At 33.2% G+C, this 25,175-nt stretch overlaps 1 protein-coding gene across 7 annotated transcripts in view; it reads left to right on the plus strand.

The window, feature by feature from the left end:
- Positions 1-25,175, plus strand: part of LOC111414597 (Hig-anchoring scaffold protein) — a 41,809-nt gene that overhangs the window by 5,281 nt on the left and 11,353 nt on the right. For 2 of the 7 annotated variants that reach the window (XM_071197268.1, XM_071197269.1), the window contains exons 2-15: positions 4,344-4,519; positions 4,593-4,695; positions 5,069-5,248; positions 12,861-13,052; positions 13,221-13,397; positions 13,483-13,701; positions 14,021-14,200; positions 14,323-14,524; positions 17,271-17,440; positions 17,489-17,693; positions 17,748-18,301; positions 23,645-23,990; positions 24,073-24,245; positions 24,957-25,136. In XM_071197268.1, the coding sequence (XP_071053369.1) occupies positions 4,344-4,519; positions 4,593-4,695; positions 5,069-5,248; positions 12,861-13,052; positions 13,221-13,397; positions 13,483-13,701; positions 14,021-14,200; positions 14,323-14,524; positions 17,271-17,440; positions 17,489-17,693; positions 17,748-18,301; positions 23,645-23,990; positions 24,073-24,245; positions 24,957-25,136 (3,057 nt within the window). The remainder of the gene's footprint in view (positions 1-4,343; positions 4,520-4,592; positions 4,696-5,068; positions 5,249-12,860; positions 13,053-13,220; positions 13,398-13,482; positions 13,702-14,020; positions 14,201-14,322; positions 14,525-17,270; positions 17,441-17,488; positions 17,694-17,747; positions 18,302-23,644; positions 23,991-24,072; positions 24,246-24,956; positions 25,137-25,175) is intronic. The other 5 variants (XM_023045986.2, XM_023045987.2, XM_071197272.1 and 2 more) reach the window with 4 other exon arrangements.

Here is a 25,175-nt window from a genome sequence, read left to right on the forward strand (position 1 = left end):
TAAATATCACCTTTATTTCACATATTTGGTTTTTATCAAATGCTGCCATTTTAAGGATAAACACACTTGATTAGTTCGAATCACTTTTCAATTAATCTATTTTGCCATTTTTCTGTTGCTTTCCGATCGTCACCTATGACTTATTGCGTTGTTATATCTATCACAATCTTTTCAATTCTAAGATTTTACATTTTGTTACTGCTCTCATTCGTTTGAAAGTAACTACGTTTTCATGTGTGGGGTGCTTTCGAAAGTAATTTAAGGCATATTTTTTTTTATTGTGGCTGAAATTTGCAACATTATCATTCTACTAGTATAGTAATAATCAGCCAATTATTAATGATTTAGAATTGTGAAGGTAAGTCGTTAAATTAAATGATGTCCTGCTCTTCCTCTACGTTTTAAACAGTGTACTTTTAATTTACAGAAGAATTCTGGAGTCAAATACATTTCCACGTACCTACTCTTCACATCTTCTTGCCCAGTGATTTCGACCTTATTGTTCTTGATAGCTTTCGTCAGTTCTTGTCCACAGTGTTTGCTATTGCTTGTGATAACTTCTTGTTCTGTTTTGCTAATCGTCATCACGTTGTTGACTTGGAAGCCTCTTTCCTTCTCTAAGACCTTTAATTTCATCCGCTTGGATGTCAGCAGAGATTTTTAAATCCAACTTTTAGCTCATTTTCTTCCAGAAATTGATAATAATAATATTTTAATTTAATAGCTTCGTAGACTCATCTTAATTTATAGCTTCTTACTATATTTACTTGGTTTTCTTCTGCCATTTCTACGACTTTCGAGTATTAATTCTTCTTTCCCCTCGTAGCTTTAGGTAGTGCAGATATCATCTTAATCAGTTCCTACACATGGTTTTCTTTGGAGACTTGGTGGTCGTCCGCTTGATTAATTTTTTGTTTATCGTTTGCGTTTCTCCACCTCTGTTAATTTTCTTCAGCTTTCGAAATTTTTTCAGATTCTTGGGACGTTGATTGCTGCCCCTTGCTGCTTAATGTTGTTTCTCTGCTAGTGGTTGCAATTTTTCTTACACTGAACTCTGCTGCCCACATATTTAAAACATCACAATTATTGTGAATTATGACTTGTTTCTTCCTTTATTATATGTTGTTTATTGTCAATTAAAGTTGTTGTTTCTTTATACAATGTTATTTCATTATAATTAGTCCATAATTTGTTCTGTGACTAGCGCCTGACATAATTTTTTGTGCAACAGTTGTCGGAAAACTAACAAAATAAAAATCTATACTTACTTGTTCTGAACTTAGATTAAAGTCCTCTAATTAGCAATGTTTAAAATGTATTTTACCTTAGTTATTTTAACAACAAAATACTTAAAACATTTGAATATGAAAAGAGAAATTGATTGTCGATCTAAAATTGTTTAATGAAACTGAAAGGACTTGTAAGTTCATTTAGGTAAATATTATTGCGAAATGACGTTGTTTGAATTGGTCCGCCGATTTTCGAACGTCACTGAAATAACAAACAGTACAAGCCGATGAACACGGTCGGGCTTGTGCCATACTATAACACAGACACGTGACGTTATGCGATACGCACACGAGAATTGTGGAGTGTGTGAGTGTGTGTATGTGTGTGGCACACGGTGTATCGGCCACTCAGACACGTCCCACGGCTGAAACTAATAAAATTAAATAACGTCCGCGCAAACAAAACCATTACCTTATCAGGCCACCAGGTTTAACATCGAACAACCTTGCTATTTTCGATAGAAATGTATCGATTTTTATTATAGTTTGTAACTTCGAGTTCACATTGTCCGTTTTGATTCCTGGGTGGATAACCGATCCATCAATAATTCTTTTTTATCTTCACAAATTATTTCACCAGGAACATTAACTATATGTGTAACCAATATTGGGAGGAGTGACGATGTTTTGAGGATGTTGTTGAAGAATGGGTTAATGTTTAATATTTCGATTTATTCATCTTATGACTGATGTGGTTTGAGATAATTCCAATTTCTGTCAACTTATATACAACTTTACCATATTTAATGCAAAATAAATTCAAACTTAATTACATGTTTTACCACTGTGTTACGCTATATCTAATATGTGTCTCTAAATATATATAGATGACTTTTTAATTGTTCTAGTACGTGTTTCACGTGTACCTACACACATTTTATTTAACTGTTTTATTATATGCAGAAGCTTAATAACGTTGGGGACAATTATTCTTCCAATATTTATAGGTGGGTTTCGTCACTTTACTTTCCCTTTTCTTCAATTTTTCTTTCCCTAATTTTTCTTATTATCTTTTTACTAGATATGGTGATGTGTACAGTGTGTTAATTAATTATCGTACCCGACGTCGTCATTGCAAGTATGCAACCAATATTACAGTGCAATACGCATCATACGTAAATCGCGTATTGCAATACCTATACTGTGATATTGGTTGCATACTTGCAATGATGACGTCGGGTACGATAATTAATTAACACACTGTATACGGCATTCCAGTATATTGGTAGCGAAATTCCCGTATTTAATTTTATTTCGCATCCACTCATTGAATATCGTTCCTCTCTTATCTTAACGTTTAGAACTCCGCAGGTGAGATTTGGCACAAAAATCTACCGCAACAATGAAGTTATCGTCTCCGCAAGTATCAATTTTATGTCAAACTCCTTCCAATTGTAATTGAAATGCTCTATCGCACAATTTGATCTCTCTAAATAACCTTAAGAAGCTTAACAACGTTGGCGACGATTCGTCCAATATTTATAGCCTTGTTACTATTATTGTAATGTTTTTGAATGTTTAAAAATGAGATCCCTTAAAGTGATTTTTCAATCTTGGGAAGAGAAAAAGTCACAAAAATTCATGGCAGGAGAATAACGAGGCTGTGACAAAGTGTGTTGTTGTGATGCAACAGTTAGGGGAGAGCCACATAAGATTTATATAAGCTTCATTTTTTTTTTAGCTAAAATATTATAGGCAACAAAATAAACTTATAATCTGAAGTAATCCTTTTTCGGTATAAAATCAAATTGTAACAGAATACTAAAACATAATTTTTTAATGTAAAATAAAACTTCAACTGTTCCATCTCAACACCGCGTTCTTAAGTTGGGTTTATAAAGTATGCTAAAACAGGACATCTAGGATCCCGCAGGAGTCGTGAACTCATCCTGCACATCCCTGAAATTCCCGTATTTAATTTTATCTCGCATCCACTCATTGAATATCGTTCCTCTCTTATCTTCACTTTTAGAACTCCGCATGTCAGATTTGGCATAAAAATCAACCGCAACAATGAACTTATTGTCTCTTCAAGTATCAATATATGTCAAACTCCTTTAAATTGTATTTAAATGCTCATCATTTCCGTTACATTACCACTTTATATCTTTTGTCTGTTGATCATCTTCTACTTGGCTTAGATCTCCCTGAAAGCGTTAGACTTAGACAAGTTTCTAAGCTATGCCGTCTTACATGCGTTCTTGGCAACATTTCTGGACTTTTCATTTTTTGACACCATGTTCCGTCTTACCACATCTTCATCATAGCACATCTGTCTCTGCTCTGCTCACAAATGAGTCTTACGATTCATTTGGCATTCATCTTCAATGTGCTTACTCTCCATGAGAGATGTAGGTATTATTAAATCACATTAAAAAAAATAAGTTATTTGTCTCCTCAGTTTTATTTTTTCAAAGCTATTCAAAAAGTTCAACTTGTCCGCCTGCATTTTATATACGAAATAAATAGACCATATCTGGCATACTTGCTATACTTGACTGGGTTTTTACAATTTATATTTTGATGCAAATTTCTCCTCTTTTTTATTAAAGAAAAATCAAGAAAGGGTATTTTTCAACGTTCGAAATTAAAATTTCAAATGATCACCGAAAAAAAAGTATTTATTCTTTTTATATCCAATATTTTCTTGGAAAATAATGTTGCCTCTAATGTAGACGCAAATTCTGTCTACATATAAGATACAGCATTGAATTATTTTGAGGTGTGTTAGTCAAAAACTGTGTAAATTTTTAAATCTATTTTAAGTTTGTTTTGCATTTGGAAAACAAATGGACGGGACGTGAGTTCGTTTTGTTATTTGACCTAATTGGAATTTCTTGTTTTCAGCGAAAACGCTACAAATTCCAAAATTCATTCGATGTATTTATAAACTGTTCGCCACTATTAGCCCGCCGCGGTTTTGTATTTATTGGTTGTTCTTAATATATAACACCATGTCACCTGCGTCTGGCATCTATTTCATATAACACCTAAAGAATATGCAATAATTTTTATTGTTTTTTAAATAGATAATATTAAAATAAATATTTTTAGCATTCGCTGTTGATACTACAACGGCAACGCCTTCAAACACTTCAGACGAAGATGATGATGAAGATTGGGAAGATGAAGCTGAATCTTCAGAAACTTCGACAGGAAAACAATATAAAAATCCTAGAAATTCACCGTCAACACTTTGTCCTAGAGACGAAGAACAAGCTACTTTATTGGTACTACATTTACATTCCATGTTTAGAGAGTTATAAAACGTTTTAAATTTGTGATTTAATTAATTTTTTAAAGGGACAAAAATGTTTACGGAAATGTTCTTCGGACGAAGACTGTAAAAGCAAGAAAAAGAAATGCCTTTGTGACGGTGCTTGCGGAATGAGTTGTATAAAACCAGGTAATTAAAAAATTACTAGTTTTAATGCTCTAGAAAATTTAATTTGTGTCCCCTTTGTGGCACCCTAAAACTAAATAGTGCAAATACAGTTTAATCCCTTAACCTTTAATAACGTTTGAAATGGTAATGCACAAGTGTCTGGAAGCGAGGTTCATAACTCTACTCATCTCTTTCCTTCCTCCAACCCATCCCTTCTAAAGCTTTACCCATCTACTTTATATTCAGGACCCAGTTTCTCATAATGCCTGCATTCATTTCCTGACGTATAATTTTAATTACTTTGGAATATATGTAAAGTGTTATGAATTTTGAATAATTTTAGAGAAACTTAATACCATTTAAAATATAAGTTTAATTGCTTTCTTGATATTAGATCGTGAATGTCCTGAACCGGAACAAATCTCATTTGGTGGTGTAACAGCAAGTGGTCGTCTTTTTGGTGCTAGAATAACGTATACATGTCAACATGGGTATCATGTGGTGGGTTTGCAGAGTCGAACATGTCAAGGAGATGGCCAATGGGCTGGAACTGCACCAGCGTGTAAACAGAACAGTAAGTTTATTTCATTTTTTGAGATTATTAATATTTATATAGACATTAATAAGATGATTGGATTATAATTTAGGGTTTTACTGACGGTATTCCAAATTTTAACCGTAATTATAAGAGAAATATTAAAATATCTACAGTGTGTTAATTAATTATCGTACCCGACGTCATCATTGCAAGTACGCAACCAATATAACAGTAGTGGTATTGCAATACGGGATTTGCGTATTTGGTTGCATATTTACAATGATGACGTCGGGTACGATAATCAATTAATACAGTGTATATTAAGCATATACTAAGAATATCAAAATTAAATAATGTAATTTATTATTAAATTTACAATATTTATCTTATTGATATCTTTTAAACGCAAGCAATTATTTTATCACTCTAGCTAATAGAGTTGCCTATAGAAGGGATTATACATCTCATGTGTTTACTGTTTTCTTCTCACATCTACTGTTATTTCTAATTTTTATCTTCCAAATCACTCAAACAAAAAGTTTATATATTAAGCATTTGATAACCAACAAAGTCATTATGGCTCGGCGTGTTAGTTCTTGAGATAACATACAGATTTTGCGAGTTTGAGTCGTGTAGTATGGATACGTGACTTACTTGCCCTATGGAGGGCAAGTCGTATGTAATCGGACATCTCTCGTTATCGTTAAAGGTATGAATGGGCATCGAACTAAAACCGTTTGACGAACGCATAACACACGGTTGCAAGAGGTCGCGAGGGTACTGTATTGACCGTGTTTGCTCGTAACACCACAAATATCCTAATGGTATGCATAAAGGGACCGCTTGGACCTAAGTGCCACAAATTGAATACACAGTGCTCAATACACACATATATGGGCTAGAATACACAAGTTACTATAGCGTCAGTATACGGCTTTTTGCCTTGTTGATTTAGAGCTTTACTATTCTATTAGGAAACCGTTATAATATAGAGATAGAGAGTGGCACAAGTCAAAGTCGTATAACATTTAGAATTTACAGACATGTGTGTCCTTTGGATTTTCAAATGAAACAAGCTGTATATTATTTCATTATTTGAATCTACTCTTTAATAGAAATTTAACTATATTTAATATTTGAGCTTTAATATGCACAGAAAGGTCTTAAATAATTATTGAATTAATTATAGCATGTTTTAATTTTAAAATCAATGCGATATTAAGTAAAACTTTCAGTAGTTTGATGTGAGAATGAATTGCTGTTCTAATGATACAACTTACGACGATAGAACATGGCATTAAATTGAAGTAGCAAACTTATTCCAGGATACATATCCAAATCGTTCTCCTATCCATAAAACAAGGGAGCAAAAAACTGTAAAGTGTTATGAATAAAGCACGGATTTTATGCAAAAATTGCATATTCTTTTATTTTTTTGGATTTTTGTATAAAAGTTTGCATATTTTCTATAATTTGGCTGTATAAAATCCGAGCTCTAGTTATGAGGAAACTGAAAACATAAAAAACGACACCCAAGATGTCGAACTACTGTTATAAATGACAACAAACCTTTAGATACAATGTAGAGAATATTTTTTTTAATTGGCTCTGCGGGATCCCATCCCATAACCTGCAGTGCAAAACGAATCAAGATTCACAAGAAGTAATTTAACTAAAAGTTGATATCTTTTATAATAATGGCACTCTTCCTCATGAAAACAAAAATAATTTTAAAAATCTCAAAACAATTTCTGCTTAAAATCGTAATAACATCAAGTGGCAAGGAGAAACCGTGCCGTACGGAGAAAGAACTGATAAATTCCGGTCGATATGATTCGTATTTATCGCAGTTGAAAATATATGATATATATTTGCATCAAAAATATATGATTCAAATCCTCCGTCTCAAACCCACACTGGGGACTGTAAAATATTAATTTTATTTATATGGGCACGGTAATATCCATGGCTGGACTTCAGCCTGACAATACCATTGATGGTAAAGTATACGAGGATTAACTCGAACGTACTGCGTTTGCTTGTGCTGATGTCTTTGATTCCAGTGTCTGCACCAGTCCTCCTTTACAAGTTTCTCCCTGCAGATCAGCACCTCTTCTTCTGCACCTCAGAAAAAGAAAGTTCGTTTTCAACCAGCTTGCCGTCCCGAAAGGCCGCCTTAGCTAGCCTATCACCGTGCTCATTATGGACAAAACCAGCCTTCACCCATAAAAGTTTTACCACATGCCCTTGATCATTCAATCTAGTGACATTGTTCAAAATTTCCAGTATAACAGGCTGGTATTTCGAGAAGACACTTTTTCTATATATATACTTCAAGGCCTCCAAAATTGCTGTTACTTCTGCCACAAAAATACTAGTGGATGGATTAAGTTTAAAACTGACATGGTAATCAATAGTAGGTATAAATAAAGCACAACCAACACCACCACTTGCAGATTTGAAAGCATCAGTATAAACAACCAAACTACCCTCTATCAATTGCAGGGTCTCAACAAACAATTCTTTATTGTCCCGAACATCATTCCCATATGGAGGAATAATCACTTGATACGAGCCAAAGTACTCAAAACGGTCTTACTTGGAAAAACCGAACATTTCAAAGCAGAAAGTAGGCGAGGGGTGAGAAACTTGAACGCAGCGACAAGGGGGGGAGTATGCCTGTTTTTCCAGAACCTACCCGTGACCTACACTGCTAACCTAGCGACCTTAGCCTGAAACGTTTTATGGTTCGAAGGTGACAGTTTAATTTGCTTCGTCGACAATAACGACGAAGTAGATTATAGCTTCAACGTTAAGCGTTTCAATAGGAGTAATCTTTAGAGAAGATACCATGCTTTACTAAAGATCCATATGAATCCCCATGTAGAATTACACAAGTATATGATGTAAGCCACTCTTCAACCTCACGTGTCTGATGGGATAAGATATATTTACCACCGATCTCCATCTCGGAATATAAATCGGTATAATGTATGGGATTGGAATGATATAATAGATATGTGAAAATCGTACTCAAAAACTATGAAAGTTAATTATATGGTCAGATATACTGAGTACTCGATTAATTGGGCTTATCTATGTCGAAGGAAGTTCAATAGCTGTTTCAACAAGGCGGAGATGTTGCTCTTTTTAGCGCAAATTTCAAAAATGCTTTATTTCAGGAGATTAGTGCTATATATATTTCGGTAAAAATGATTCTTTAATTGACCTCGTGCCTGAAGAAGAATATTTTTTACCTGAAACATTAGTAACATCGATCTCTTGAAAAAAAGCATGTTCGTCGTTATTGTTATCGTTTCGAAGGAATTGATAGCCACTAAAAGATCTCTCCGGACTCACCATATTTACATTCTAAAGACTGTTTGTATTGGGGATATTTGAAAAATTTGGGAAACTATTGGAGATGATGAAGCCATTCGACACTCTCTATTTCACTTTGTTGTTCACTTCATCATATTGTCTATTGTTGATCTTCCAGCGCTTCTGCTTCCATATCCATAGGTCTATTTTGTTGGCCAGAATCTTGCCGTATGCTTTATATTATATATATTATTAGATGAGGGAGTTTGCTCTATGTTGACCAGTTATTTTTTATATAATATAAATTCAATTCAAAGTATTGCTTTTTATTGAATTTATATTATATTATATATATTGCCCGTCACTGCTATACCTCAGTAATTGTCGCAGTTTTGTCTGTCTGTTTCATTTATAGTGGATGTAAAGGCTAAACTGGATATTAAATTAATCCCATAGAATTGAATTCTCCATCTTTCACTACTTTTTTGTCCACCTATGTGTGGTAACTTTGCTTTCATTTCTTCTCTAGCTTGTAATCTTCCGACCTGTACCTGCGCCTATTTCTACCATAGTTTATGGTCGTTTGATGTTGATGCCAAGTATATTCTGTATTTTTCTCCCCACTTGTCTTTTATTGCATCTTCTATTTTTTTGCTCCACCAATAAAACCCTTAATTTGTCAGTTTTCCTTGTATTTCAGTGTTTTTTCGACGTATTTAGTGTATAGGAGGTTATTTCGTTGTACCTACGATTGCTAATTCTTTATTGCACCATGTTATTGGTCTCATCATTGCTGTTATTGCTTCCTAAAGTTATGTCCCTTCGAAGATAATCAAAAGAAATGATTATCTTATTTCAGAAACATTTTCAGCTGGGAAAAAGTGAAGGTGATATTAGATAACTAATAATATCATCAGAAAATACTTGGTCTAATTTATTATTTCAACAAACCTTATTCCTAATCTTAATAACAGTTATGATAATAGCCTGCAGGTGATTACAAAAAGAAAAGCTGAAAGTGATTATGATTTCCATTTGGTTGTGTGAAAATATTTTGGAAAGGTGATGTATGAAATCATCCCGACTCTCAACAGAGGCCATTCTGGTGTGTTTTTCATCTGTAATGGAGTTCCACTTCCTTCTGAAAATGTCTTAAACTACCAAAAAAGGAAACCTTTGAAAAAACACTTTCTCCGAAAGCCTGCTAAAGTTGTGCTAATTTTTCTATTGTATCGTGTCTATCTATAGGTACTAAAGATTCTAACTTAAAAAGTCACTTTGTTGGTGTTAGTTACTTATGGTATCGTATCATATTAGTACAAACACTACAAAGTACATTAACGCCTACAAGCCGAGTTAGACATAGAAATAGTGATTGAGCTTCAACAATTCCTAGAGCAATTATAATTACAACACAAACCAAATACCCAAGACAACACGTTCACTTTAGCAGTTACACATTCAACATTTCTACCACAAACAAGCATCTTCGTTGCTGTGGAAATCCATGTAATAATTTATTATGTTAAAACCCGCGTCAATAATATGCATGTGTAAGTACAAAAAAGAACAAGAGAATAAAAAAAATATGCAACAAAATAGCACAATAAAGTTGAATAGTCGTTGAATAATTTCAAAATATAGACGCATTACTTATAAACTCATCAATATTGTAATAGGCCTTCTCCAACAAAATATTTTTAATTTTATTGACAACATTGTAACATTTCACCCCATAGTAGTTGTATGCGTTTCTAGATTTTTGAAGTCGTATTGAAGCATGCTATTCTTTTCATGCCGACAGTGATTTAATAATATGAATTTTAGGCATTCCAAAATATACAATGATAGAAACGTTAATATCTTTAAATTAATGAAAGAAGGGCGACAATCATCTTTGTAATTTAGTTTAGCAATATTACGAATGGCTCTTCTTTGTATGCCAAACATTCTTTTACTCTTCGGGGCATGGCTCCACGCAAGTATACCGTAGCTAATATGACTTTGGAAAAGCGCAAAATAAACTCCGGGAGACGCCTCAACAGATAGGCAGTGAATTCAAACGAGAAGTTAAAACTTCTCCATGGGAGTTCCATGTAAATCCAGGATCCACACGGACACCAAGAAATCTGATTCCCTTTTCCGAATTTAAAGACTTACCACTCTGTCCATGTGTAAAAGTCTTTGACACTGTCTTCCCACTAGTCAAAGTCATGCGATTACTAGCAAACCAATGCTTTGCCGATATAAACATTAAATTTTGTAAGGTTGTGTCTTCTGTTCCTGAAATGTGTCTAGTTAACAAACTAGTATCGTCAGCATATAAAATAGATTGTCCAGGCCCCAAAAAGGAAGATAAGTCATTTATATAAATTAAAAATAGAATAGGGCCTAAAATTGAACCCTGGGGATCACCACTCGTGATACTTCCAGGATTAGACATAGCAGAATTAAATTTCACATATTGTTTTCTGTGTGTAAGATAAGATGACAATAATTTACACGCTTCTGGAGCTACATTGTATGCATATAATTTGCGAATTAAAACTGAGTGACAAACACAATCAAAAACCTTGGTAAGGTTCTTTGATTATATATAATATGGATTGAGCCAACGAGAGAGATAGCTTGCGCAAGGTGATCGAACCGAGATAGACATAGAAGCGTACTGCCATATAATGGGTGTACTGATAGAAGTGAGATAGATATAGAAGCGTACTGACATATAATATATCTATCTTTGTTACACTTTCACATTATCGCTTTCCATCTGCGTCTATTCACCTTGAGCATCATTTTTGTTAGTAGATATATTCAGTTAGCTCAATCCATATTATACATAATCAAAGGTAAGGTTCAAAAAACTAGCTTTAGTGCACTGAGAGGCCTCAAAACCACTGATCACATATTCAACAAAATTTTGTATAGCGTGGTCGAAGACCCTTTTCTAAAACCAAATTGTTGTATGTTAAAAATATTATAAATTTCAATAAAATAATACGATAATACGGGTAGTATACTAATTGGCCTATAGTTGGTAGCATCGTTAATATCACCCTTTTTGAACAGGGGCTAAACATATGCCACCTTAAAGTCATCTGGAAAACAGCCAGTAGTTAAACAGAGTGGTAACTACAGGAATCAAAAGGTTTTTTAACTTTTTTAATCATGATCGCATTGACGCCAAAGATGTCAGCAGATTTGCTTGGCTTAAGGCCGTCAACAGCATCCCGCACCTCAACCTGTGAGAAAGGATGAAATAAGAAATATTCGTATTTAGAGTAATCCACATGTTCGATTAACAATGATAAAGGATCCTCGCCACCACCTATCTTTTTTGCCAATTCTCCGAGGACATTTAAAAAGAAATTATTTAGATGGTCGGCATCTAAACAGCTAACTCTTTTGGCAGAGTTGTTAGAAGTATTGCCAGAATTAATTATTTTCTTTATTGCTGCCGGTTGATTTTTATGAGTTACAATAAACTTATCAGCAGCATTTTTTTATCACTTTTTATCATATCCATTTCAACCTCCTCGTTTACACAAGGTTATACAAGGTCATTGATATGTATGGAAACATCCAAAAGAACTCCAAAACACTCCTTTTCAGCATTTCCCACAATTTCTCCTTGTTCAATATATTAAACTACATCTTTAAATGAATAAAAATTGTTATCGGAAGGATGAGAACATGACAAAATATGACTCTTTAACCCAAATACTCAAAAATTATTTTGATACATTTTTTTCGATATAATCAACAATTAAAACTGTACTAAAAGTAACAACTACTTTTACGATAAAACCCAGTTTATAATATACATATAGTTATGTTTAAAGTTATACCTTAACTTTTACATACATTTTTCATAGTATTGAAAATCTTCTTATCTTTAACCGATATTTTACATCCCTATCATCCCTTAAAAAAGGTTTTATTTTACTTTATTTCCGATTCTTTTTCCAAACTTACAACGTAGTGAAGATTTATAGTCTCGAATGCGGTTTTCACGAATACGGGTTACATATGGGTTACTTAACGCCCTATTCTCAAATACTCTTCCACCACTCACTCACACCCTTATCACGAGTAAACCTCTTAGAGAAGTAGTGTTCAATAAATGGAGTTTTCTAGTAAATAAAAAGAACAAATAAATAAAGGGAGTAAAAATAACTAAAATAAAACTTAACAAAGTTTCCTACGTTCTATTAAAACTATTACTTAATGTCTTAAGGAAGATAAATTGCTACGTTCGAAATTGCAACTAATAAATTTCTTTTTAATCAATTTTAACACTTTATTTTTTTGTATTTTATTTTCGTAGTATATTGTTTGTCACCGCCAACAATTGATCACGCTAGGCACAATGCCCTTCCGGAACAAACGACCTTCGATCTGGACTCGACACTCCAGTATTATTGCCATACAGGATACGTGACCAACGGCTTCCCAAGAGCGAAATGCCTAGCCATCGATGGACAGGCCTCTTGGTACGGTCCGGACATTTCCTGTGAACGTGAGTAATTTTTCAACACCGCACAAAAAGGCTATTGTACCCGATTTTTTCGCTTTGTATCCACCCTTTCTCTTGAATCACAATATATCAAAAGTAGCAAAAAGAAAAATAAGCAATCACAAAAATGTTCGCATCTCAATGAGTTTATTGAATATTATTATCTTTTAGCACGTTCATGCGGTGCACCACCTGTTATCTCACACGGTTGGCACGCTGGAGAATGTTACACTTTCGGTTGTCGCATAAACTATCATTGTGCAGATGGTTTCGAGCTTGTTGGCAAAGCTGAAAGATTCTGTCAAGCAGATGGAACTTGGATGCCTAAAGAATTACCTACTTGTGTTCGTAAGCAATCGCCTTTTAATAAATCTAAAATAAATTTTATTTTTTGAATTAATTACACCGATGTGTATTTACATCTTTTATTAAGTGAAGGGTATGTTTTGTTGGTCGTTTCCGTGTGTTGTGGTTACAGCGGTACAGTGTCCACCACCTGAAAATCCTCGTCACGGAAAAGCAATCTACACATCTTGCAGCTATAACTCTGTTGTTAGCTACGAGTGCAAATACGGTTACACCTTGATTGGTGAAACGACCAGAAGGTGCGGCGCGGATAAGAAATGGTCTGGACAACAACCGTCTTGTAAAGGTTAAAGCCCGAATAATTGTAGTTTATAAAATCCTTTAGTGGTAGTTACATTAACTATATTCTATAAATCACTGATTTAAAATATACAATATATCAGAATATCTTTTTGTTTTTTTCTTTTTTATTATCATTCATTTTTATGCTCAATTTATTTACCAATCGAAACAAGAAGGATACAATGAAGAAGGGGAAGTCTATTAGTATTGTATATTTTAAATAAGTAAACTTCATAACTAATCCCCTATAGAAGTAGTACACTGATTCATTTTCGTTCCTGTTAAGTTCCTTTCGAAGTTACATTTACTTTGCGCATGAGTAGAGATAAACTGCGGACATCCGGGACGTTTATGGAACGGATGGTTGGAGAACATTGAAGGAGGAACAGGATTGGGTGCCTCCATCATCTTTCGTTGTCATGATGGTATGACATTGGAAGGGAACACTTCAACAGTATGCCAAATCGATGGAAAATGGAGATATCCACTTCCAAAATGTTTAGGTAATAATTAGAACGACTTGGTGCTTTTTAATGTAGTTAAATAATCTTCAAATAGTACTAATTAGAATGTTGCAAGAGAAAAAACTATTCGTTTGTATTATTCAACATTTTTAATTTTTTAGCTCCATGTGTTGTTCCACAAGTAGCTCAAGGAAGAGTTATTTTGGTTGCACAAAATGATACCGCGATGTCTTCAACTGTTGTAACTCACGGGGAAGCTCTTGCAGTGGAATGTAATTATCAGTATGAGTTTTTGGCTAGTTTATCCCCGGTAACTTGCAACAATGGAACGTGGACTCATATTCCTAAGTGTCAACCAGCAAGGTGTGAAATACAAAATATTTTTAAATTATTCTTAGCAAGTAACTATAATAAATAAAAAATCTATCATTAAAGACAAATTAAGGTATAAACTTCCGGTTACTGTGTGTGAATCTGATGCGCTTACTAAGATCTGCTTAATATTGAAAAGTTGATGATTATCTTTTGAATGTAGTAAGTACTTGAAAAGTTTTAATGATTTATTGATAAGAAAGGTATTTTCCAGTGGTAATAGAGCTTTAATTGGAACTTTATTTTATATCAGATTCACCACACCATTGTTTGTGAAGGTAACTAATAAAGCTTTCTGATTAAAATGGCATTAAATCCCAAAGCTCTCGTTATTGGGTTTTCAATTTTAAATCCTTTAAGATTAACAAAGCCATAAACAAACATAGGTTTTAAATTCACGTCCTTTCAGCCATTTACACCAAGAAGTAGCATCTTGTGTAATATTCGCTCTGTTTGACAACTTTTTTCAGAGTTCTGCCTCGTTTCTGTCCGCACTGTCAGGTTCTCTACGCGTAACGACACTATACCTATATGCCATATCACTTTATGGAAACGAACAAACTAGTCTTATTCATTACTAGCCTTAGATTCATTAAAACAAAAATGTTTTTGATTCTTCAATCGAGTTTTTAAGTCTTAAAAAACCCATTATAACAATTTAAAGAAGTAAAAAACTGTATGATTGGATAACTAAGTTTACTAATAAAGAAATTCTGTCAAGCAGAATAATTTTTCCCGGAACTCTGCTCTCCTAAATGCCTGAAAATGATTTTGATAAATAGTGCTTAACACAAAATGCCTTCTACGACGATTCATTATGTGTTTATAAGACGTTCATAAATTTAAGCAGAAAGGTAATTCAAAAGTAAGTAATACAGAAAACTTTAGCTGATGATAAAAGATGGTTTGACATTAAATCTTGACACAAAACTAATATAATAACTTGTGTGCCACAAAAGATGGTACAACAAATATTTGTGTCAAATTTGATTCTACCTAAAATTAAAACTTTGAAGCGCAACTATTGAGGTGCATTCTTCTTGCAAAAATGGTATCGCATGTTGATAGTGGTGAAAAAAAATTTTATGTAAATCTTTTGGATACGGTGAATATTATTCACGTGGCGTGGCAGAATGTGTCCGCACAAATAATACGCAACAGTTGCCGCCATGCTAGCTTTGTTGGTAACCAAGAGGATTTTGATTTTAAAGACGAACTTCCTTTAAGTGTTTGATTAGAAGAAACTCCAGCTAGAAATAATATCCGTGACGAGAATGCAGTTGAAGTGGTGTCTGATTTAACCAATGTAATATTGGACTACAAATTTGAAGAATTTGTACGTATTCATGATGACAGAATTTGCAAAAAGGTGTTAACCAACGAAGAAATTAATACTGCAGCACAAGTTCAAGACTTTTTTACAGTTTACGTTGATTTGCCATGTTTTACCAAGCACCGGAACTGATAGGGCGGTAAAGTATCGCTTCGCTTTGGTCTTTATCGAGCTTGTCTATCATTTAACCTCAGCAATTTTCTATTCACCGGGGAACCATTCAAGTCAACGTATGGCATTGAAAATGTAGGTAATGAGCTTGATTATCTTATCAAGTAATTGCTTCAATATTTGCCCTGTAATGAGATCATAACCTGGAGCTTTTCTATGTTTCAAACTTGTAATCACACCGATAAGGTCTGTTTTTTTAAACTTTTTCTTTGGTAAACACATTTGGCGAGATGCCTGTGGCGTGTCCACTATGTGTTCTTCTTTAGTGGATAGAATTTTTTTCATATGGGGTTGGAAGACTGAAGTAAAATATTCCGCAAACTTGCGAACCTTGTCTTCATCGCTTCTTTCCCATTTTGCACTCTGGTCGGGTGATTTATATCACGTTCGTTTTTGAATTTGTTAAGTTTCCATAAAGAGTAGTTTGTCTCAGCTGAATTTGTTATACTTTCCAGGTAACGTCGTATGGATATGTTTTTAAACGTAGATAGCTATATTAGTTTTGGTGCGCAGAGAGCTATATTAGTTTTGGTGCGCAGAGAGCCGGTGTTTTGCTTTTTTTTCTTAACATTCTAACATTTTTGATTTTTGAACAATTTGAGGTTTTTTGATAGCACTCAATTTTTTGAGTACAATGTGTAATTTTGTTTAATTCTTTACAAGTGTGAGCTTCAGTAATTTCTTGTTGGTGTTGCGTGCTTCTTTGACACTGCTTCAGATTGTTATTTATTAGAGACTTGACCTGTTTATATTCATTTCATAGTATTCAAACACAGTGGTTTTGGTTCCCCTTCAATTTGGTCAAGATTTTGCATGACATTTTCCATTTTCCAGTCTACTTCAGTTTCGACGTACTTCTACTTTAACCATAAAAGTGCATAAAAAGTTTGCTTGATGCCTAGTGGGAAAGCCTCAATGCGACGTGTAACTCGGATTAATGAACTACAATGACGTGCATACACAATCAATGATAAAAGAAAATGAAAAAAAAATATAATAACTAAGATAATTATGAATTATTCAACAGACAAACAAGAAGCGAAAGACTTTTATAACAATCTTAGAAGATAGTTAATATGTAAAAGCTGATGTTTTGTATAAATGATTGAAACCGCTCTCTTCATTTTAATTAAATCTAATGCAATGTTTAGTTTTAAGATTTAAATTTTGATTAATTTTCGATTTTACCAAATAAATTAACTTTTAATACATTTTTCTTAACCTAAATTTTAGATGTAAACATTTACCCAAAAATCCAAAACATGGAATGGTGATTGCACCTAAAATTGATCACGGAATGAAGGCAAAGTTTACCTGTAAGGATGGATTCGAATTGAAAGGAAACCAATTTATCGAGTGTTCTTTTGGAAATTGGACTGGAGAAGTGCCTATTTGTCAAGAAGGTATTTGTTTAACAATTATCTAGGTAGTTAATCTCTTAGTCCTTTTAGTTTATTGTCCATTTCCCGGATTCGTTGAAAACGGAAAGATTCTTCTCGTTGGCAATATGGGGCTTTACGATTATAGACCTTACGTTCGAAAAGTAACCAACAACAAGCAAATAATGTACGACTGCGATAAAGGTTATATATTAAACGAAGGACCACCAGGCGCAACTTGTATTGGTGGAAAATGGAGTCCTACCCAACTACCAAAGTAAAACTAATCAATTTTTTTATAATATTTTTGTATAATTAATATATTAATTAGATGTGTATTGGGTCAACATCCGCGATTACGTTGGAGCAGGAAACGAAGATCAATAATAGTAGAACGTTACAAACGAGCCTTCATAAGATACAATAAACAATTTTACGAAAAACCCTACAAATTTTCAATCCCATCTTATCTAGATGAACTATTCGACGTTTCCAAAGATATCAAAAAACGACGAAAACGTGCTTTGAAAGGAAGTTCAAGTAGTAGTAAACTTTCAGTGATTACACACAAAGGATCTGGATCATCAACTAATGTGCGTAGAGGTGGCAACAAGAAACCAGATGAGAATGATATAATTTTTGGTACAACAAGTCCGAGTCCTTTCAATAAGAAAAATAAACACCGTGTACCATGCGATCCCCTTTCTGATGAATATGTGAATATCGAAGTTGTTAAACATGGGAAAGATAAGAATTCAACTCATAGCAGTGGTACTGTTATAAGATTAACGTGTTTAAAAGGGTATCTTTCGAATATGCCCAAAAATAAAACGGCGAAATGTGTGCGGGGAAATTGGAAACCACATAAACCTGAATGTTCTCCACGTAAGTATCGTTTTTGTAAAAAAAATAACATCGAAAAATTAAACGTTTAAAACAGTTATATTAAAAATTAAAATTTTTCCAGAATTTCAATTTATAAAAAAAACTAAACAGAATTATTTTTTAAAAAATATTTGTAAATATTAATGTAGTGTAGTCTGGAGATAATGCTAAGGGAATCGATAATCCTATAAAGACAGGATAAGAAAAATAATATTTATGGTATTCGTAATTTATGGCAGATTAATTTTAAAAAAATAGGGAATTTAGGGAATTTGCGTTCTTACGGAATAAAATCTTATAAAGATCATAAGTTTAAATATTTTAAATCTTAATGTTAAATGATATAAATGAAAATCGAGTTAAATTAAAAGATGAATCATAGATCTTCATACAATCATCATAGATTTTTGCCATTTCAAATGAAATCATGCTGATTTTTAACAGAATTTCCAATCGTTTTGATTTAAATTTCAAATCATAATGTGTCGATATTAATATATTTTGTTCAAGATAATATTTCTATATTTCCCCAAATGGAAATTATCAAACCGATTAAAAAATTTTTAAATACATATTATATGGCTAATATCAAATGTATTCATATTATTTCGGAATATTTCAATCCAACGATCTTATATATTATACTGTGCTAAATTTCATCTCAATAAAATTTTGATTTCAGTACTCAGTATCCGATATTTAATCATATAAAGTCGTATGAAAATACTCAACGGAAGTTTTGGCCAGATAAGATCAACATTGCAAAAAAAAACCTTCTTTTTGCAAATCTGTTGGTCAAATCTGATCATTAATTCTAGCGAAAATAACACTTAAATATTGATACATTGTAGTAAAACGCTTCGTATAGGTTAAGAATAACTCTGCGGGTGGAGTTCGGTAGAAGATGCTACGCATCCTGGGACCAAAATGTGAGAAAGCATTTGGGTAAAGAAAACGCTGTTAAAGTTTTTTTACAATATCTAGTGATTTAGAAAATATTGTATATTAATTTTTACGTAAATACAAGTTTGTATGTGAGTCAAATATCAAAAAATCAAACAAATTATTAGAATCTAATTTTTTTAAATTATTTTCTTGACTTTGTTTTAATCAGTTACTACAGTTTTCGTCGGAATTAGTTACGAAAAAATAAAAGATACTATTATTTTGGAATAATAATATTTTGAAAATCTCTACAAGAGTAATATTACATTTTCAAACATAATTAAAAAAGAACACTTTTTATTCGCAATCACTGTCATCTTTCTTAGTCGTTTTGACTTCTTTCGATTCCAGAGAAAAAAGAAACTGTGGTATATTGTAGGTATATCTGGTTCGTCGCCTTTGCACAACTCCCATAATAATAAGTATAAAGCCTCAGTAATGGATCACGATGATCCTGCATTCGGCTGCGCCGCTTCTTTATTAGATGTATTGTCCTTGCCGTTTCTTGAAAGGTTGGTAACAAGGTTGGTGACCACGTTAACTCTCTAGATATTGAGGCATTTCCTTTACTATACATATAGGGCTTACCGATTACTTTAGCCATTTTTATTAAAGCAACCCATTGACTAGGAGTATAGATTGCACCTTGTCCTTTTTTTTTTGAATTCTCGATGCATTCTCGACTGAATGCATGCTAACCTTCGTTTTGGGTATGTCCTTTTTCTAAAAATCGGTAAGCAAACTTAGAGAAAATATAAGGATAGCTGTTTTTCACTCCACAGTTGTCAAACTAGAGAAACACTTTGTTGACTCCCTTTTCTTTTTGTTTTTCCAGAAAGTGTAACAAACAGCTACTCATTTTATTTGGGCCTCGTTTTGCAACCTCTTCGTACCAAACATAGAAGTATCCTTGGTTATTGTCCATGTCATAAATTGTAAAATTGTATGTGGCAATTTTGCTTTGAAGTAAACCGTTCGATCCTCAACTGCCAAGCTTTTGTCTTTATCTTTTACAAACCTAGCTGTAATTTTATTACTCAAGTGCATATTGTATTTTTATTGCATTTTGGATTTTACATCTTTATATTAAATTCGGAATTCAAAATTTCACGATACTCTCTCTGGGTTGCTAATTCTATTTAACATATTCAGTGTACATGCGATACATTTTTAAGATATTTAGACCGTTTTCCAAATATATTTTGCTTGAATTTTTCCTAATGTAATGAGATGGAACGAAGGGGAAAAGGTTAATGTGTCTTATCACTCTGTCGTTTGATACCACCTTTAACTTTCTGAGGCCTTATCCGAGCTTAACTTCTTCTACAGTTCCACTTTCTCCGATTTTCTTCAAAGCAGTTGTCACCCATGTCTCCGACATTTCTAGTGTATTGCAAAGCATCGTTTTGCAAATTTTTATAATCGCATGGCAAACATTGAATTTGTAAACCCATGAAAAATTACGCCTTGAATCGTTTTTGTTTATAACTTGTTTTCTTTTTCTATTTGCTTCACGCACATTACAATATAATCCCACTGTCTTGTGTGGTCCCCTAACTTCCAAAAGTCCTGAAATATTTTTTCCTTTGGTCTTCATCAAGTTTCTCTCTGCACTTATTTCTGCAGTTTTGTTTACATGAGGTTCCCATTTTTCTAGAAGCAATAACATTGCCTTTTCTGTTTTTGTGTTCATTTCCTAAATTTAGTTCTCTCTTAGCTGTTTTGTCTTTCCAATCATTTCGCTTTTTCGTAGTTGACACATAATCAGGGTCAACATCCGAATATTTAGAATTTTCTATCTCGTAATTAGAAATACATTTCTCCTTCGTGGAATTGATTCATTTATTACATACTGTTCTTCCTGCAATATCATTCTCTATATGTATTTTCCGGTAAACAACTTTCTGTTTGATTTTTTATATCATAGCTTGAGGGAGCATCTTTGCTGCTACAGTTATCCTGTGATTTACTTGCATCTGATCCTGCTTATAAATATTAATTGTATGTACATGATGACAGAAACTCAACTAAAGTTTATTATGTACTCACCACAATTAGTGTAGGCTTAAACCCATTGGTTAGCTAATTTTAGAATTATTTCTGCTGTATTCATTTTACACTACTTCAATCCAAACATACACAGAATTAGTGATAAGTAAACAACCCTATCTTCAAAATTTGATAAGTGGCGCAAAGAAACAATAGTAAGTCAAGGTCGTTGCGAGATTTCCTACTGATTAAGCGAAGACTGTAGTAACTCAACTTATGATCGGTTACGCGGGAATATTAATTCACAGCTTTAATTTCAGCCACAATAACTTAACATAAGATGATATTCCTAGAAGAAATACTACTCAGTTTGACTTACGATAAACTCAATCCTGTATGTGTAGTTGTATATATACTGTCAGACGTTACAACAGCTTACCACGTAAAATTTTACGCACACAACTGTTTAGAAAACAGTCGTAACTCAATTTCTCCAAAAAATGAGTTACTACAGTTTTCGTTACACGAGTCGATATGTTAATGTATAAGTTTACGGTTTTTTAAATTTTATTAGCATTTTTTTTTGAAAATTAAAATAATAAACAAACTAAATTATAAGGGACTTATATCAGATCACTGTCACTGTAACTATTACGATCACTTTCGTCTCGTTGCAAGTTGGCATTAATGAATCAATGACTACGTCAAGCACGGGTCCATTTTCTACAACAAACTCTTCGGCCTTTTTTGAATGATCACATCTAGACCGCCATTCTTCGTGTAAAAATTTGTCAAAAAATTCGTGAAAAAAACATTAAAAAAAATAAGTTTTCTATGTTGTGTAATTTAAAATCAACATTTCTGCCTGCAACATAGTGCTCCATGGATTTACTTCAGGGTGATACAGAGGAAGTCTTAAAACATCGTGTCCTTTTTCGTTAAGCAATTTATCTATTGCGAACCTCTTAAATTTGGGGCCGCGTCTACTGCGTGGTCTACTGCGCAATCCTTGTCTTTAAAATTTTACCCGCAGAGTTATTCTTGACAATCTATACTAGTTCGTACGAATTCATCAATAACGTTGTATTTCCGCAAGTCCTTTGTCGCAAGCAATATAACCAATGGCGCCGACTATGGGGGGGCTGCGGGGCTTGAGCCCCCCCGTAGTCGGCGCCACGGGGCTTGAGCCCCCCCGGAAAATCGTAAAAGTGTACAATTGTATTACTTATTATTATGTACAATACAATTGTATTGTAATAAGGTTTGAAAAAGTTCAGCCCCCCCTTAAATATTAAAAAGTCAGCGCCTGAATATAACCACCTCTAAAGACAACAATGCATTTGTTCGTTAGGCCGCGATTACACTGGAGAAGAATTCGTACGAAAACATAGTCAGTAACGAATAAATGCATTGTTGTCTTTATAGATGGTTACACTGCTTGCGTAAAGAACTTGGCGCCATGAACATATTTTAATTGGAAACAAATCTTAATCATAGGACTTCCTAGAGTATTAGTAAAATATAGTTATACATTTTGCATGTGCTTTTATGATTAAGCGACTATATTGGAATTCTATAACGGAAATTTTTGTAATATTTTCCTCATCTAAGAGTTAAAAACAAGACTAATCGTGATCTAAATTAATTAGTTCTTCATAACTCGAAAATCGACGAATTCGAGCGATTGTGCAGAATTAATGGCTAAAACTTCCGATGACTATCCTCTCGACCTGAATACAGATATCTGTAGAATATCTGTATTTAGATCAACGAAATTTTTCAACAGAACGAGATGGTTTAAATTGCTTATCTAAGAAGATTCCAGTCGCCTTTGCATACAATCTAACATATTTTAACCGATTTATTTACGCATGATGATTGTTTAATCACAAAATTAAAACGTTCGTTTCAGTGTTAGTCGTCAATTTGGATTGAAATGTTACTGAAATAATAATAGAATAGAAATTATTATTTTCGCTACATCAATTCTTTTTTGTTCATTTCTCTTTTTCGTTTATCTTTTTGCCGAAATCATTTTTATTCCTTAATCATTTTTCCTATCATATTTTCTCATCGTTGTTATTCATATAAAAATCATTTAAATATTTTTATTAATTAAATTAATAAAAAAAAACAAAAGATTAATATATAGTAGATATTAATAACTATTATCTGAATTTCAACAAAGATTAAAATGTTTTTGAAACATTAAAAGTCCAAGTAATCCTAAAACTTCTTTCCCAATTCAATTATTTTGCAGCTGTTATCACTATTTATTTATTGTCTTAATTTATATTTAATTAAAGTTTTTATTTTCAAATTATGATAAATTGCTTCTCAGCTTGTAACTTATTTTCCCCCCTTTATTAAACCCTTCATTTTTATTTTTGTTATTTCTTTTCATTTTAGCCCCATGTATCCTTCCACAAATTCAAAACGGCCAGTACCTTTCCGGGTACCGTGCGGGTCTAACAATAGCAAACGGTTCCAGCGTGAACTATCAGTGCGATAACGGCTTCCGAAAATCTACTGCAAAACAAATCGAGTGCATTCTTGGTCAACTATTTCCACGTGGTCCTTCTTGTACCGCTCATCTCGAGCTGCCGCCTTCATCCTCATCGTCGGTAAACACTTCTCCTTCGACTAACATCTTTGATTCTCCCCGATATTTAGGTGGAGGGGACATCGTGAGGGGTGGCGACATCGCGCAAATTGAGTTTGGCGGATCCATGAAAACTTGCGCGCCGCCTGCTAAGTGAGTAAAAAAATTTCAATTCAACACAAAAAGGTCGAAAACTTTTCACGAAAATCCGCCCAAAATTATGCCTACCTTCCAGAGTGCAAGGTTCGTTGGTGTACAGAAACGGTGAACCCTTGGTGGATCATGATCAAACGTTTCCTGAAGGAACTGAGGTGACCTTTAACTGCATTGAAACCATTATGGGGGAGAAAACCACTTGGAAAATTATCTGCGAAGATGGAAGTTGGATTGGAAAATCACTAAACTGCGGTTAGTGATCTTATGAATAAGATTACTACATAATCTAATATAATAACTTTTTGCTAAACACTGCTATTTGATTTATATTGTTTGCAACTATTTTATTTTTTATATAATTTTAATTTTATTTTCTTTATTCCTATCTCCAACATTCCTTTATTAATGCAGAAACTATATTAGGTATACAATTTTAATATGCAAATTACATATTATCAAACTTCCTTATATTATTACGGTAGGTCGGGTCGTGATGGAAAAGTAAAAGTTGTTAGGAAATTGTATATGCATTGTTAATACGCGTTTTAATGAAGTGTAATGCTTTCTATTGCATTTTAATACGTAGACCATAATTGGTTCATTACATATTTAGATAGACAGGTACTTGCATAATTAATTTTCTACGTTCGTTATGAAGTGCTAAAGTGATCATTAATTCCTATTGTAATCGTTCGAATAAAAATATGTAAAGTGAAACGTGGTCTGCATTTAAAAAATTCAATTTCAAATCATTTATCAAGAAAAATATATACAAACAAAAGGCTTCCAAATGAGTTTTATTTTTTTCTTTCCATCCTAATACATTCAGCTTCATTTGTAGTGTAATAAAGATTTCTTTAATATTTTTTGGTGTTTTATTTAACACAACTAATCTTAATAATTAATTAATAAAAAAATAAATATTTTTTTATTTGATCTTAATTACTAATAAAATATTTTTAGACTTGGACGAACTCCTCACATTAAAATCGCACAGCAACAGCACGTGCATCTTTCGCAATCAGGAAATCAACGTCATTTCCTTCTATAACGATCAAGAAATCAAGGAAGACATCGTCGAGTTTCCTTCCGGTGCTCACTTGGTTAGTAGATGTATTGATATTGGAAAATATACAATGACAGGTACATTTTAATACACACAAAAAGAGCATGATTTTGATG

This window comes from Onthophagus taurus, chromosome 7 (assembly GCF_036711975.1).
Source record: "Onthophagus taurus isolate NC chromosome 7, IU_Otau_3.0, whole genome shotgun sequence".
Taxonomy (NCBI): Eukaryota; Metazoa; Arthropoda; class Insecta; order Coleoptera; family Scarabaeidae; genus Onthophagus; species Onthophagus taurus.